This window comes from Myotis myotis, unplaced genomic scaffold (genome assembly GCF_014108235.1).
Source record: "Myotis myotis isolate mMyoMyo1 unplaced genomic scaffold, mMyoMyo1.p scaffold_m19_p_6, whole genome shotgun sequence".
Lineage (NCBI taxonomy): Eukaryota > Metazoa > Chordata > Mammalia > Chiroptera > Vespertilionidae > Myotis > Myotis myotis.
The window spans coordinates 55,904,879-55,921,672 of record NW_023416368.1 but is presented as its reverse complement, the minus strand read 5'-3'; the positions used below and the strand labels follow the sequence as shown (position 1 = coordinate 55,921,672).

The following is a 16,794-nucleotide window of genomic DNA, read 5'->3' as shown; positions in this document are numbered from 1 at the left end:
CATAATACACTACCCTCTACGCTTTACTAGTTCCCAAAACTGGTCATTGCTGAAGCCAGCCAGGGCACCGCGTGATTGAAAAAATGGCCACAAATGATTCCCTTCCCTGTAAGTATGGGTAATCTTCTCCCACACTTACTCGAGGCTTGGCTGTTTGACTTCAGTTGGTCAACAGGACATCAATCAGCAAATGTGAAGCAAGTGGAGACTTGAAAAGCACTCAGGCCCTCTTCTAGCTGCTTTGAGGAGTCCTGAATCCACTGTCATGGGAAACCCAGGCTAGCCCACTGGAGGCTGAAAGGCACACGGCCAGGTCATATCGGTTGTCCCAGCTGATGCTGAGTCAACTAGCAGGCACGTGAGTGAGGCCACACTGGACCATCAAACCCCCACTGAGCCAGACCAGACCGGAAGACCCGCCCAACTGATGCACAGAACTAATGACAGCCCAAACTGTAGGAGTCATTTGTTATTCAGAAAATGTTAAGTGATGTGTGCAATAATCCTACAGGCTGTGCAACCCACCTGGGCAACGTCCTTGATGGAAGACCACGATGCCGATGGCCAGGCAGAAGGCTTTCCACCTGTAGAAACCAAACCCACGCCACGAGGACAAGGCCCCACTCGCTTCTGCACCTTTCACTAAATCAGCGGTTCTCAACCTGTGGGCCGTGACCCCTTTGGCAGTCGAACGACCCTTTCACAGGGGTCGCCTAAGACCATCCTGCATATCGGATATTTACATTACGATTCATAACAGTAGCAACATTACAGTTATGAAATAGCAACGAAAATAATTTTATGGTTGGGTCACAACATGAGGAACTGTATTCAAAGGGCCAGAAGGTTGAGAACCACTGCAAATGTTTGTGATTCCCAGCCCTCAGCTGAGCATACCCCAATGTCCTGTTTACTTTTCTTGATCCATATTCTTGTGATGTGTGTTTTTACCCCTGAGACTCTCAAAAGGAGAGGCTGACACCTCTGTGTCACTCCCGCGTTCGCGGTAGTGTCCGTAAAAACGGTCAACTCAGCTGAACCTCGATCATTTCAAAAAGATAAAACTTTCAACTTTTCTGGATGTTTGAAATCTTTCATAATACGATTGTTGGGTGTGGTGATGAAACAAGCCTGTTTTTCACCTTCAGACCTAACACCACACTGTCAATAAATACCATGACCTCAGAGGATACGTTGTGTTCGCCCTTTGATTCCTGACATTTAGAATAGCTCGTAGCACACAGCAGCTACTCAACAAACAGTTGCAAAGTGAGCAAAAGAAGAGATCGAAGTGAAAAGAGCACTCAGGAAAGCCCAGAAGAAAATCAAATGTGCCTGAATAGGTGAACTTCTGCTTCAAAGTCACTCCAAAGGAGACGGAACTGATCACAAGAAGTGCTGAGGGCGAAGCCCCATGTCAAACCTGTGCACACCCACGGCTGAGTAACAAGTGTGCCGTGCCCTCCGTGACACACCCTGACCCGCGTGTGGTCCCCTCTGCTCCCAGGGGCATGGTTACCAAGGACTCAATCCCTTTGTTCCCAGGCCTATTTATGCTGAAAGTGTCTGTAATTCTACTCCACTGAGTATTGTGTGAGTGGATACAATGAATGTTATAAGTTCTCTTTTCGGTAAGAACTAGGTTGAATACTTTGGAAAATGAGTGGTCAAAAAACGGTTCCCAAGTTAAGTAGGAGAGGCGGCTATTAAAAACTGGAAAAAGCCTTTCCTAGAAGGATCAGATTGCTTTGCAGGATCTTTAAATCGCACTCCCCTTGAAAATAACTGAGAATGGAAACTGCAGACACTGGACGGTGGGGGTGGTTTACAGAAGAATGACCATGAGAAACTCATACACAGCAAAGGCCCTGGCCTCACATCAGAGGTGTGGTCGAGGGATATACAGGAACAGGCTGTAGAATAAGATAAAGAGTGAAAGGCAGGTCTCTATACGTTTTAGCTGGCATTGTCACTGACCAGCTCTGGTCCTGCCTGCCAGGAGTAACATCTGCTTCCTGACCCAGGGAAAGGGTTTACTAGTACAATTCAAATGTTGTGCTGACCTTCGGAACGGCGGGAATCCACAGAGAAGTATGTACGTGATCACGCCTGCTGCCCAAATGTCCACCTTCAGGCCATAGCTAGGGAAACAAAGTGGTGGAAGGGGGAGAAATAACGATATTACCGCCAGAACCCTCCACATTACCCGAGTACTTGCCTTTGTGAAAAAAAAAGGGGGGAGGGGCTTTTCAGTATCAAACTGTCCATTTCACGTAGAGGAATTCACTGCCCTTTGGGCAAAGGCATCTGCTCTTCTCCCAGTCCTAATTACAACCTTGGGGACACTGCCATGTTCCCATGACCAGCCTGGGAACAAAAGTCCTGGCCCAGGCCCAGAGCTCTTGAACGTAGAAGCACAAACTTAAGTTCCCAAGATTAGAGTCATGGTGCAGGTAAGCCGTCTCTCCCTCCCTCCACCTTCTCGGGGAGTCACTTGAAAACACAGGAGGATGCCCAAAACATACCTTTCCCCACCAAAGAAGGGCACAACCCAAACCACCAGGGGTCTCACCCGGTTTCAGCAATGATTTCTGGAGCCACGTAGGTTGGTGTGCCGCAGACGGTGTACAAGGGCCCCTCCACCACGGTGGCCAGCCCGAAGTCGCCCAGTTTCAAAGACTTGGTTCCGTTGGGATACTCGCACACCTGGAACAGAGAACGGCCGATTATCAGATGTTGTTTTTGGTCTCCATGACTCCAAGAGGGGCTTTGGAATGAGGTAGAAATGGCAGATACGTTGACCAATCAACTCAAAAGAAATCTCTGCTTGCTACAGTTAACACTATGATTTATCTTTGATGCTTTGAAGCCCGAAGGTTGCTCTGGAGAGATTTTTGCATGATTGTGCGGAATTTGAAAAAGACATTTCCTTACCTCTGCAAAAAAAGCGCCTTCCCCAGGAGCTTACTGACCACGTGTGCGTGCTCACACAGCAGCGAGGGATGCTCGCCTGACGTGGCGCCAGAGGCCTCTCAGCCTGGACGCGAAACCCTGGCCTGCACTGCGTGCTTCCCAGAGTGAGGTGCTCGAGAGTCGCGGAAACATGTTCATTAAGTGCCACGAAAGCACCAGGTGTTCTCTAAGAGGCTTGCATGTTTCATGTAGAAAATAAAATTAGGACTCGTTCTCTGCAGAGTCAATGGTGGATATAAACATTACGTGGGGGGAACCTTGGAAGTTTAGACAGAAAATGAACGTTGGAATCAGGCAGCTTGAACGTGAATAACCAAGCACTCCCCTCATTTTCTGGCTGTGTGACCTTCGAGGGTCACTCACCCTCTCTGAGCACATCCCCTCATCTGTGAAACAGGATGATACGGGATTGGTGTGAAGATAAAATGAGAGCAGGCTTGGATCAGGGCTCTGTGAGTGTTCCTTCCCTCGCCTGGAAGGTCTGGCTGGTTAGATCAGAAACCATGATATTGGAAAAGGTCTAACAATGTTGCCGAGATGTCAATGCTTTTGCTTAAATTGAAGCAACTTTTCTAGACAGCCTTTCAGCAACGTGTACATTTCTTAACATCATTTATAACCTCTGATCCAGGAAACCTACTTCTCAGAACCAACCCTGAGGGAACAGAGATGGACTCTGAGGTTATATACCAGGGCATCAATCTCAGACTTTTATCTATCTTTAAAAAACTGGAAGCAAGATAAGACCTGGTACATCCCTGCAATAAAATATTATACTGTCACTAATAAGCACATTTCAATAAGTATTAGTCATATGGACACACTCACCATATTATATAACATAAAAAGGAATATTCAACATTATATATATATACATATATATATATATATATGTGTGTGTGTGTGTAATATAACACACCAAGATGCTTAGTGTGTCTCTAGGTGTTAACATTGAGGATTACTTGAACTTCCTCCCTTTTACTTTTCAGTAGTTTCCAATGAACATGCATTGGTTCCATAATTAGGACAAAATTTATATATTTAGGCAGATTTTCCATATGGGACCACAGTCTGGAGGTTACATCCTTACATGGATGGATCTGGAAGCAATCCAGTGTGTGTGGGAGCATAATACAGGTCTGACTATAACCTTTAACGTGCTCTCTATTTGTCTCTTGGATGTCCATTTTGAAAAGCCTGAATTTCAGAGACTATCTTGCAAAGGCCTCATCTGGACTTATGTAACATCTTCCTCTGTTTTTATCCTTTATCGTCTGCTTTCCCTCATATTTTACTATAAGCTGACCAGGTTTTCACCTAAATTACTACTTATGAGAGGAGTGAAACATTTAGAAAATTATGTTTTTTCAAGATAAGCATGTTAACAACATCATCCATTAGTCCGATGCTTAAAGAGGCGAGTGATTTATACAGCCATCAATAAAACACATCAAGGGCCTCGGGCGCCCCCATCTTAATGACCCCCTAATCTTTACAGGCATTTCATCAAGGGTGACCCCGAAATGCCGTCTTCCCATGGGATGTCCTCCTGAGTTTGAGAAGACTGTTTTTCTCCCGGTTTTGGTAACTGCCTCCACGTTGATGTCCCACACACACACCCAGCACACAACTTTAGGACGTTCAAGTTTCACAGGGGTAGCCGTGAGGCCTGGAACCCCTCACAGACATTCATCATCCCGAGTCACCCCGACTCAGCAGGACCGTATTCAAAACTCCTAATGGTTTAGCCTGAAGCAACAGAACCCAGGCTCAGTCCTGCTGCCGTCCTAGCCGCCCGTCCATCCATTATGCCTAATGTAAACACGGGCGAGAACACGCGGGTGGAGGAAATTACAGCCAGAATTTATGACGCATTTACCAAAACCCAGACGTCAGGAAGAAATTCCCGAAGTAATGGCAGTGATAAGAACATTATAAGCAACATTATAATTCTAAATGCATCATGAGAGTTTTTTTTTTAAAGTTTCATTAATGTCATTGTTATTTTGTTTTTATAACTTTAAAATACACTCATTACCTACGTTTTTGAAAAATAGTGTTTATTTTAGACATTCAATTTAGGGACGCCTAGGGGTCCTCCAGGGTTGTTGTCAGACCCTCAGGAGTCCCAGAAGCCCCGTTTTTCACAGCCGCTGTAAGGAATTCCCAGTCAGTCAGAGGTGGGAGCAGAACTAGAAAGGGGCTGAACAGTCCATAACCGCCGAGTAATGTCTGAGCAAGTGGTGCTTCTTGGCCAAACATCAAAAGGGAAGCGTCATCAGGGGCAGACGAGCCTGAAATAATAATATTTTATCTGAGTCATCTCTCCCCAGGGCTAGACACAGAGGCAAGTGTGTGAAAGACAATTTGAGTACATTTCAAATCTCTGCTGGAGACTCTCTTCAGAGCAGGAAACATCTATCTATCATCAGTCTATGTGCACGCACACCTGCACACGCACGCACACCTACAGCACTGCTTTCAGAGGCTGCTTCGCACACCCCCTCCCAGGGTCTGCATGACCCGTGTGAGCTGGAGAAGGAGGCGAGTGTCCAGGCTCCAGGCGTTCTGTCTGGCAGAGCTCAGTTCTCCCCGGGCACCCGCATTCTCGCGGGGAGATTTCTATATTCTCCCTGGACTGCCGTCACCACCCACGGGACCCTTAGGAAGAGAATCGTTGCCTCCATTTCACAGATGAGGAAACTGAGGCACAGAGCACTCTCGTGAGCAATGGACAGCCCAGTGCACATTATCCAACCAATACCCCTGCCGTCCTGGGCAGTATGCTCTGAGGAGCCGCAGGCCTGGCAGAGCCCCCCACACACGCAGGGACTCGGGGTGCATTCAGACAGACCCTGCCGTGCGCGCCGTGGCCCCGAGGCGTTCCTGTGCCCGGCCACGGGCGGAGATGCCTGTGAAAAGCGGCTCTCGGAATGCGAACATAAAAAATGTGAGGAATGCAGATCCCACATACGCAGCGAACGCCGCATGTTCTCTAAATAAAATGTCAACGGGATGATTTAGACGGACTTCAAATGTGAGAAACCAGCCCTCTGCTCTCCCGTCCCCGGAACTCCTGGAGAGCGGGATTTATCACGGCCGCACAGTTAACTCTGACAGGGCACCGCCAGGCCGTAACTCACCCCGGCAAGGGCCACCGCTGCGCTCCCTGACACGGCGGCCACGCACCCCCGAAGGCAGGGTTTAAATTACGGCACCGGCACCGCTGCCAGAGAAGGGGATGCAAATCAGATGTCTGCTCTGGTGTTTAAAAAACGGAACTTGGTCCTGGAGCAGGAAGAGGCTGGCAGTCACTGTTTACTTTCAGCACCACTGGCACATCTCACCCTTGGCCGGTGCCCACCTGCGGGCTGAATCTAGACTCTGCTGAGGGGTCTGGTTGGGATTTCAAAGGCACGTGTGTTACTTAGACATGCGCAGCCAGGGGTGTCCGGAGGCTGGCCCACGGCCCTTCTTCCCATTTTACACACTGGCTTCATGCAGACATTGGTTTTGTCACCTTTTCTTTCTCCTCCCTTCTGAATAGCACAAGGGGGCTGGTGCAAGTGGGCAGACACACAGCTGGGCCCGGCTACACAGATGAGGAGCTTGATTCCAATGCCCTGCTGACATTCTGGGGTACACTGTGCGAGACATCACTCCCTGTCACAGCATCTTCCCCTGATGCATAAGACGCTTTCACGTTCTGAGACTGTACATGCATTAAAAATTGCGAGCGGAAAAGAGAAGAAAGGAGAGGCGAGTGTGGACTCAGGGAGCTGGGAGATGGACACACAGGTCCACAGGAAGGTCACTAATGCCTCGGGCAGCCTCCTGCGTGGCCCAGAGCTGCAGTTGGGGCTGGCTCCACAGCAGCCAATGGTTCGTGGGGACCTGTGGCTCCTTTGTCCACAGGGAACAACGTCGATAACTGCAGCACTGGGGTGAAGGGGCACGGACAGCTGGGAGAGATCAAGGGGGTGTCCTCACTAACACCACAGCACCTGTGTCTGGCCACACTCGGGGACAGTCCTGTCACCTCTGCCGGCAAAGCCCTTAGGCAAACCCAGCCAGACAGCGGGGGGAGCCTGGGCCTGCCAGACACTGCAAGGCCACCGTGGGCAAGACGCCTGTTTGGAGGAGAGCATACCATGTCCTCGCCTCTATCCCGAGGCCCAGTTACCATGCGGCCTCCATTCCTCCTCCAAGTTCCTAAAACTGAATCACACTGCATCTGATTTTCCAAGCAAGGATATTTATTTCCCTAATAGGAACACACAGAGATAAAAACGCAGTTCTCTCCCAGCAGGAATCAGTCAGAAAAAAAGTCACACACTTTCAAATGGACATTCAGAAGTCATCAAATGGTGTTACCCTACGGGGAAAACACACTGTGGACGGGCAGGAAGCCCCCAGCATGGCCTCAACGCCTGCCCATCCATGCACATTCCTTCCAGTGATTATTTGCGTGGGGCCAGCACGACTCGGGCTGTAAAGATGCGTGCCCCAGCGCCAGCAGCTAGCTAGCCGAGTGACCATCAGCCAATATCCAAATATTTCCTGCACATCCACTGTTCAAGGCCCAGAGACACTAGGATAACTGAGACACAAACCTTGCCCCCACTGGTGCTTATGATCTAGAATAGGAGACACAGTAGATCAGGGGTCCTCAAACTTTTTAAACAGGGGGCCAGTTCATTGTCCCTCAGACCATTGGAGGGCCAGACTATAGTTTAAAAAAAACTATGAACAAATTCCTATGCACACAGTGGCGGCAAAAACACCCAGCGGGCCGGATAAATGTTTTCGGCGGGCTGCATGTGGCCCGTGGACCATAGTTTGAGGACCCCTGGAGTAGATGACAAAATCGATGTGTCATGGCAAGTGCAGCAGAAATCAGAGGTGGCCACCACTTACTCTGCCCAGAGCTAGGGCGAAAGAAGTCATGCCTTTGGCTCCGTCTCACAAGATCAGTGTTTGTCACACTGTTGGGAGACAGGGAAGTGCAGAGACCAGTATGGACATAAGCAGCTGAGGTGTACTAGTAATGCTATTGATAAAGTCAGTTTTAACTAACTATAGGGGATGGGGAAGCCTTCATTGAGATTAACATGATCTAGAACACTCAGGTAACCTCACCTCCCAAACAGTAATGATGATGACAGCTCAGCCCTGAAAGGTAGAACTAGATAAACCAACAGTCTTGTGTATGTTTGTGTGTGTGTGTGTGTGTGTGTGTGTGTGTACAACTCCCCAGTCAGCCTCTCTAAAATTTCTCTGCAATGTAGACACAAGGATGGGCCCCACCAGCAAGCTTTGCTCAGTTAGTAAAGACATCAGGAAGGTGTGTTAGAGGTGGCTTGATGGGTGGGGAAGGGCTGGTAACAGAAAGAAGACTGGAAAGGTAAATTGGGACCAGATTAAGAAGCACTTTGAGCCCAGCCAGTGTGGCTCAGTGGTTGAGCATGGACCTATGAACCAGGAGGTCACAGTTCAATTCCCACTTAGGGCACATGCCTGGGTTGTGGGCTCATTTGCCAGTAGGGGGCATGCAGGAGGCAGCTGCTCAATGATTCGCTCTTATCGCCGATGTTTCTCTCTCTCCCTCTCTGAAATCTATAAATATTTTTTTTTTTAAAGAAGCACTTTGAGTGCCACATTACACAGTTCTGTGGAACAATGGGGCAAATGAGACTTTTCAGCAAGAAAAATTAGCATCTCTGGGTCTCAATTTCTGTATTTGTGAAGCTGAGATGAATGGACTAGATGTCCAAAGTTCTGTCCCGCCCATAAACGAACCCTCATGCTCTCATTCTGTTTCCCATTTATTCTTCAGACTATTTTGCCTCAAAAGAATTTTCCTGTTCACCTTTCTTCAGTCAGTACTGTCAACAAAACGGAAGTGAAAGCACATTTTCTAATGTCTGGTAAACCATACATGCAGAAATGCAGTTCAGTTGAAGAAATTCACTAATATTTGGCGGTGACTGACTTGCGTCAGACTGATTTTTGAAATTTAAACTCTCTCGGCCCCTTGTTGCAGGACTGGTATAGACTCTCAAATGTCACTGTTTGCATGTGATTGTGGTCATTTTAAAGGAAGAGAAACATGAGGTGGGACAGAAAAAGCCGCGGCGACGTACCAAGAGGTTCTCCGGCTTGATGTCCCTGTGCACAATGCTGAGGCCGTGCAGGTACCTGAGGGCGTTGGCCAGGTTGTACACCATGGCACTGCCATCCCGCTCGGTGTACTTGGTTGAAGAGGTAATTGCATCAAACAGGTCTCCACCCTGAAGGACACGAAAGAACATGTCAAAATATCAACAGTGGCAATCCCATGAAGGTAACAAAGAAGGTCATCGGCCTGGAGTCGATTTTTTAAAATGCTACAAAAATGGATGATTATGAATAAAGCTTCAAGGTAGCAAAACACGTTTCTGATTAGGTCCTTCAAGAATATGGTTAAGTCTCGGGACCTGGCACCGGGGAAACCTCTTGAAAGCTCTCCCCCTCGTACCTTGACCAATTCCATCACCAGGAAGAGCTCGGTGGCCGTTTCCATCTCCTCCACCAGCATGATGATGTTCGGGTGTTTCACTTGGCGCAGGATGGACACTTCATTCTCGATCAGGTGCTCCTGTCAAACGGGTGGGGGGGGGGGGCGGGGCGGTGACCAGACGGCCAGGACCCCTGCCTGTCTGTGCCCCGAAGGACACCCGTCTGTAGGACTGGTGCTCAGGAAAGCAGCTCCCTTGGTGCAGAGGCACCAAACCCTGCCCTCGCTGGTTCTCACCGGGACAGGTCAGTGTGACATCTCAGGGTCACTAACAGAAAGAGCAGGCACCCTTCAAAAAAGCCCTCAGCAGGGCTCAGTAGGGCCACCCTGACACATAACAGACGGCCTTCCTGTCTCTTCACGGCCTCCAATGCCTCAGGGGGCTGTGCCGCTATGAAAGTGCAGGCATGCGGCACTGTGCTTGTACTCCAGCGGGAGCCACGTTTTAATCCCCGTTCCCTGGGAAACGACTGGGCATAAGAGGAAACGGCATGCGTGTGGCACAGGACGTGGGCATTAACATTTCGTTCACCAGAGGATACTCCTGATGATCCTGTATTTCAGAAACCAGGAAACATACGTGCTCGCGGGGACCATGATTCTGATTTTAACCCTACTCACTTCTCCTCTGGAAATACCACCCGATGGTCAGTCCTGGGGAGTCATGTATTGGGCTCTGCCCTGCAACAAGTTTACTCCCAGCATGAAGGAGTTATTCTCCATGCGCAACGATGGGTCATGAACTGCTGCTGCTCTATTTTATCATGAGACATGAGACCTCTCAATAACGTCAACACCCGTCGGTCCTCGTTAACTGTAATAATGAATTGTCTTGAATTTGGGGTACACTCTGTGAAATTAACAAGCTGCCCTCTGACACACTCTATAGACACCATTTGCTACCTAAATACATACGTGTATATGTCCATGTGTGTGTGTCCCTTACACTGTGCCTCTGCTATCATGAATTCCAGAACTAACTTTAGTGTTCCACTGTAGTGGGAACACAATTATCTTATCTCTAGTTCAGGATACTATTTACGGTTCCTCTCTTATCTTCATGCATCCATGTGAACATGTGTTTCCACTGTAAGCCGTCTCAAATGCTTTTCTGACAACAGTTGGAAGTATAAACGTTAACAGTAAGTAATACGCAGAGAAAGTCCGTTGCCAGCGCCGGCCCAGGGTGGACTGTGTTTCTTTTTTTTCCTTTTAAAAAATATATTTTATTGATTTTTCACAGAGATGAAAGGAAAGGGATGGAGAGTTAGAAACATTGATGAGAAACATCAATCAGCTGCCTCCCGCACACCTCCCACAGGGGATGTGCCCGCAACCAAGGTACATGCCCTTGACCGGAATCGAACCTGGGATCCTTCAGTCCGCAGGCTGATGCTCTATCCACTGAGCCAAACTGGTCAGGGCAAAGGCTGTGTTTCTTGAGCGTGGAATGCCCTGTGCTAGTCCAGGTAAACACTGGCCAATGACGGTGCAAATGCTAACCAGAGGAGGAGAGAGAAAAGAACCAATGCTGACCAGGAGTCCAGTCACTGTTTGTCCATCGCTGTGCAGGGAGGGTGCTAGTGCAACATCCTCACCCTTCATCCTGTAGGACAGTGCTTTGAGGCAGAATGCAAACCCCAGGTTCCTGACATCCAAGCCCACACTTCCTGTGCTACACAGCATCACCTTTCAAAGGAGATTGCTTTGGACAACGTCAAGTTGGAATTTTTCAAAAATGAAATGCTAGCTGCACAGCTGTACACATTTAATTGCTCGAAAAGACAGGAACAAGAGGTTGCATCACAGCGAACTGGGCAGCCAGGCAGACCCACACCAGGCGTGGAGCAGGAAGGAACACCAGTGCCCTTAGCGAGCAGGGCAGGGAGGGCCGCATCCTGTGCCCAGCGCTGGGAGCAGAGTGAGCAGCACTTCCTTGAACACAAAGGGGAGAAAATGAATCCATTCCCCTCTCTGTGAAGCCGGGACAGCAGTCGCTACCGCTGTAGTAAGAGAGGCATTTTTTTAAAAAAGCTAAATGGACGTGTCACTTCAGTTCTCCCTCCTCCCCATTTCCACCAAAGTTGGAAGAGTCTGTAAATCTACCTGTTTGTGATGCTCATTGAAAGTGATGCATGTAAAATAATCCCCATCACCAGGACCCAAGAACTCTCTCAAATTGGAGTTAAAAGAGGATGTCTACCGCCTAGGGAGACTGCACCTCCCCAAAGTTGTCTTTTCCCGTGAAAAGCGTAACAGAAAGGCTCCTGGGACGCCATGGAGGACTTTCCCCTGGACTGCGGGCAGTGCTGCGTTTTACACTGTGCAGCAATGTTTTCTCTACACTACATGTTACCTCAGATCACTGTGTCCTACTTGACCGTGGCTGGTATTCTAAGCACAGAGCAAGTGCTGCTGTTGGGATGTGGGAGCTGCTAGCCTTTGTTCCCAGCCTCTGACTACGCCTGTGTGGTTGTCTATGAATCCACTTTTAAACGAATCACCGTCAGAAGCAAAACAAAAAGCAATGCATGAAAATCTCTACAAATATTACCTTCCCATTTCTCATGCAACCCAAAACGTATCTCCGCTTCTAATACCTAAAAATACTCTCGAGATTTCATTTTCCAGGAAAAGATTTCTAAATACAATAGGAACACCACTTTTGCCTTGAACTGCACTGAACTAAACATTGTTCGACCATCTACCATTATTTATGCTAAGTGATTCATGGTTCTGACTCCGAATAATTTACATATGAATCATTTCCTGGCAGTGTGCCCTGGATCTGTGTGAGAGTAAATGACAAGGAAAACTGCTAACTTGGCAAAGGATACCGCCTTATCTCTGTCTGTGGTGGTTTTGAACATACAAAAGAGACAGAGATAGCGATAGATAGAGAGACAAAAGGAGGAGGAGGAGCAGGAGGGAAGAAGGGAGGGAGGGAGATTAGGGAATAAACAACTCTCCCAAACCAAACTAATCATCCTGTCTCCACACTGCCCAGCCCCATAAAACACACACAGTCCTTTCCTTCAGTGCCCTGTCTCACTGAAGGAACCTGGCTGCCCAGAGCAGACAGGAATCCCCCCCACTCAACCCTCCCTCCCTCACCCTCCAGTACAGCTCCTGCATCACCAGGTCTACCTTCTCAACAGCCACTGAATCCATGCACTCACTTCCATCCCCAGTGCCATCTCTCACCGAGACCTCTAGGCGTTTGCACAGATACTTTCTCCGTCTGGAACGTTCTTTCCCCACATCTTGGTGAATTCCTGTTTATTCCTCAGGACCAGCTTAGATCTCACCTCCTCTACACAGCCTCCCCTGCCGGGTGAGGTACGCCTCTTAGCTGCTCTCATGGCCCTCTGTGCTGGCTCCCCGCACAGCTCCTACTGGCTGTCCTGGAGACTTTTGTTTATCTTGCTCTCCAGTAACCGGCCCAGTGAGTCCTGAAGTGCTTGAGTGAGTGAGGAAACACACTGCGCATGGCTCCTGACGGGCACTGGCTTCAAAGCTGGTATCACTGTGCCCTCTGAGTATCGCTGAGGAGGATGCAGTCAGAGAGAGAAATGTTTAAATCACCGTCTGTGATTTCTGTGGTGGAGCTATGTAGTGGATTGAATAATCATCCCCCAAAGAGAGCAAGCCCCTGAACTTGTAAATGGTGCCTTATTTGGGGGGTGGGGGGACGGGGAGATCTAAGGATGTGATTACGGTTTCTGGAAGAGATCGCTCTGGACTAGCTGGGTGCCCTCGAAGCCGGCCTTAGGAGATAAGAGGCAGAGGGCAGTTTCCCACCCTGAAGAGGAACAATGAACATGCAGGAGAGAGAGTGAGGTGAAGATGGAGGCCAAGGTGGGAGTGATGTGGCCAGAAGCCAAGGACCACCATCCGCCACTAGAAGCCATTCAGTCAGAGGCGAGGAGCAGGTTCTCCCCAGGGCCTCCCGAGCTGTGAGAGAATAAATTTCTGTTGTGGTAAGCCACCGAGTTTGTGGTAATTTATTCCAACATCCTTAGGAAATGACTACAACATTCATTTGGATTTATGTCCTGCTTGGGCTCATAACACGTGGATAATGAATGCAAGGCTGTGGGAAGAGAAGGAAGGACCACTTCTAAGTACCATAACAGAAAGCTCAGCGCTTCAGACACTGTGGGAATTCAATAAATATTCATTTAGAATGAATATTATTTAGCATATTAGACATGGAAGAATTCTAAAATTTACAAACACCACAGCCTTCTCAACTGCCTCCATAAATCTGGCCCCAAAGCTGATCTTGCAATGCTCTCCTACTTAGAAGGTCCGAGCATGCTCTCCGTGCGTGGGGCCTTTGCTCAGGCTGTGGCCACAGGCAGGAGTTCCTTTCACTGCTTCCTGCTGAAAGCCTGCCCCCTGCTGGGAGCCCAGCCCAAATGCTTCTTGCTCTATGGTGTCTTCTCTGATCATTTATTTCTCTCTCATATGCTTCCCCACAAACTCTCCAGTTTGCAGAACTGGTATTTGTTTATATGCTAAAATACCCTACTTGTACCACAGTATCCTGCACACGTCAAATTTTAGGTAAACTTACCTAATAATGCTCATGTATATTGCAGACAAGCAAACTGAAGAGCAGACAGGTTAAGAATCCCACCCCCCACCCCCCAGGTTCTTATTACATGAACAATTTAATAAATTTAACTTGCAGAGGGAGCATGATAGATTGGCCAATGTATAGGCTGAGTAACCAACTAGCCCAAAATTCCTACGCCTGCTCTGCCTCTGCTATCTAACCTGAAACTCTGTCTCCTTTTATGTAAAACTGGTACATCTGCCAGCGTCATTAAAGCAGGAAGGCCAACTTGTTAGTTTGAAAGGAGGGTAGAGTCTCAGACTTCTCACACCTTTTGTGTGGTTCTGGGTTTTATTTTGAAATATGCATCTCCTAGAGAAGAGATTAAAATTTAACATTTTAATCTTTATTGGTGACAGTATTACACATGTCCCCCTTTACCTCCACTGACCTCTTCTAGTATACTTTTTGATAGTGAGCGCCAAGATCAAGACAATGTACTGTTTTAGGATAAAGGTTTCTGAAAAATGGCAGAGAAAAAAAAAAAGCTCCCTAGTGTTTCCTGCACTAGTTTCACAGGTTTATTCCTGTTGTGGATTTGGCAAATCCTCACTTCAATGCCTTCAGCACAATCATCATCTTACCGCAGTTTCTCAGTTTCTTTTACAAAGCAGTTATGGATACTGTACCTTTCCACAACATTTGGCCTTGTCTATAATCTTCAGGGCAAACTCCTTTCCGGTGGACCTACGGAATAATCAGAGGAAAGCCATTTAAAGCCGTCAGTCATAGATAAGACAGCACCATCCTCCCTGACTTCCTCCACAGCACAGACTCAGGGAGGAAAAGCTGCTTCCTCTGCTCATCAGAGACCGTGCGGCCTGGGGTCAGGGAGAAAGGTACCCCCCAAAAGAAAAGAAAAAATCCAAAGCCACACTGTCTGTCTCCTTTTTTACATATTATTATGAAATAATTTACATATTAAAAGTACTTAAACTCTGCTGTATCAGACATGGACAAAACACTGTTTTTTTCCAATACTTAAACCTCAAGATAGTTCCCTTAGAAGGCAGAATAAAATTAGGAAAAATGATTCAAAGTAGCTGAAAACTTCCTATTACCAATATGTCTTCACATTAATCTATTAGTCCATCATTCAAACCTCAAAAGTCCCCAGACTTTCAATATCTATTTCTCAGCTCCAACTCCATCTGGTGCCATCTTCGCCACACCTCTGGATGCCCGCTTCTGGCACCAGAGAGATCATTTACGGGGATACACGACTCTCGTGTTATTTAACATTTAATCACCTTTCGCATATTTTAGTCTGAACCTGCCAAAAAATATCTTTGCATATAGGAAAACAGTTCAAGAACGAACGTTTCAGAAGTTCTGGAATATAGCAGATCTGACCAGTGGTCACACTACCACCAGTCAGGCCACCTTGGAAAAATAACTTTTATTTAAGTTGCTTTCCTATAACATAAACCAAACCCTGCCTCGGATTTCTAATGGCACCACCATAAGGAGGTGCAGCAGAATGGAAAAGCAGTGTTTGCCAGAGCTTCCTGAAAATTCCCCACAAAGAGTAAAAATACTACTGAGAACAGGCAGGGAAGTGGCAGGCATATAAACACAGAGACTAATCTGAGTCTTTTCCGGTTTTGATGTTGTTTACGAAAGACCTGCAATTTGAACGAATGCTTTTCTTACCACTTGAGAATTCAGGACCTTAAAATAAAGCTGGACAAACAAATATATAATTCTAATATAGGCAACAGTCTGAATACTGATCTTCAATGGAGTCAGAGCTCATGCATCCTGAACTACTGGTACATGCAGTATTAACTGAGAGGGTCACTGTGGGGACTAAACGAGTTACACCACTGAGAACCGTGCCTAGGACAGGGAAATGCTCCACGAGATATTTAAAGAATACATCTTATTCTTTCCCAGTGTTCTCTGGCTCGTGGATGAGACATGATATATTGCTCAATCAAAATCAAAGCAGGTGTACGTATACTCTATCTGAATACATGTTTTTTCCCTGACAAACTGCTTGTGGGCATGCAAAACAGCTGGGGCCAAAGTTAAGCTCTTTCATAAAATCTTGTGTTCACTCTGGTTAAGAATAAACTCCAAGGAGAAATGTATGGGTAGGTGGAAAAATGATTATCCTCACCATCCACTCACCTGTCCATGCACTCTTTGACCACTGCAAAATTGCCATCACCAATAACCTTTCCAATTCTGTACTTCTCAAGAAGAGTTGAAGATTCAATGCACCTGTTTCCATTTATGCCTACGAAAGAGGATAAATGCAAAGTTGAAAGAACACACCAACATTTCATCTTGATTCCTATATACTTGTCAAACAATCAATTGCAATGCATTTATTTCTAAATCTATGGTAAAACTATAAGGAAAGTCTCTGAGCATATTTTCTGAAAAGAATACCTGAATCACCGATTTTCTTTCGACTTGACTGGTTGGCATCAGAAACCAATATAATCGATAAAGATAACAAATATCTGAAATACCAGCTAAAATAAGCGATTCTTTGTGTAACAAAGAAGTCTAACTAAAACTTCAAACTTATTTGTCAAATTTGAGAAAGAAGAAGGGGATGATGTTGGGATTTAACCTTAGATACTGTCACAAGATTTCTCCTCAAGATTTTTTAGTAAAGAAAACTCTAGCCAGC

At 47.1% G+C, this 16,794-nt stretch overlaps 1 protein-coding gene across 8 annotated transcripts in view; it reads right to left on the bottom strand.

Moving 5' to 3' along the window:
• The window catches only part of DCLK2 (doublecortin like kinase 2), a 140,475-nt gene that overhangs the window by 12,162 nt on the left and 111,519 nt on the right, over positions 1-16,794 (bottom strand). For 7 of the 8 annotated variants that reach the window (XR_004968352.1, XR_004968353.1, XM_036314361.1 and 4 more), the window contains 6 exons: positions 16,284-16,392; positions 14,780-14,837; positions 9,491-9,610; positions 9,117-9,263; positions 2,573-2,706; positions 2,064-2,141 (listed from right to left, as the gene is read on the bottom strand). Coding sequence is in view for 6 of the 8 variants with exons in the window: in XM_036314361.1 (XP_036170254.1) it covers positions 2,064-2,141; positions 2,573-2,706; positions 9,117-9,263; positions 9,491-9,610; positions 14,780-14,837; positions 16,284-16,392 (646 nt within the window). In the remaining 2 variants the exon portion in view is untranslated. Of the gene's footprint in view, positions 1-2,063; positions 2,142-2,572; positions 2,707-5,043; positions 5,268-9,116; positions 9,264-9,490; positions 9,611-14,779; positions 14,838-16,283; positions 16,393-16,794 lie in introns of those variants that run through there. The other variant, XM_036314367.1, reaches the window with a different exon arrangement.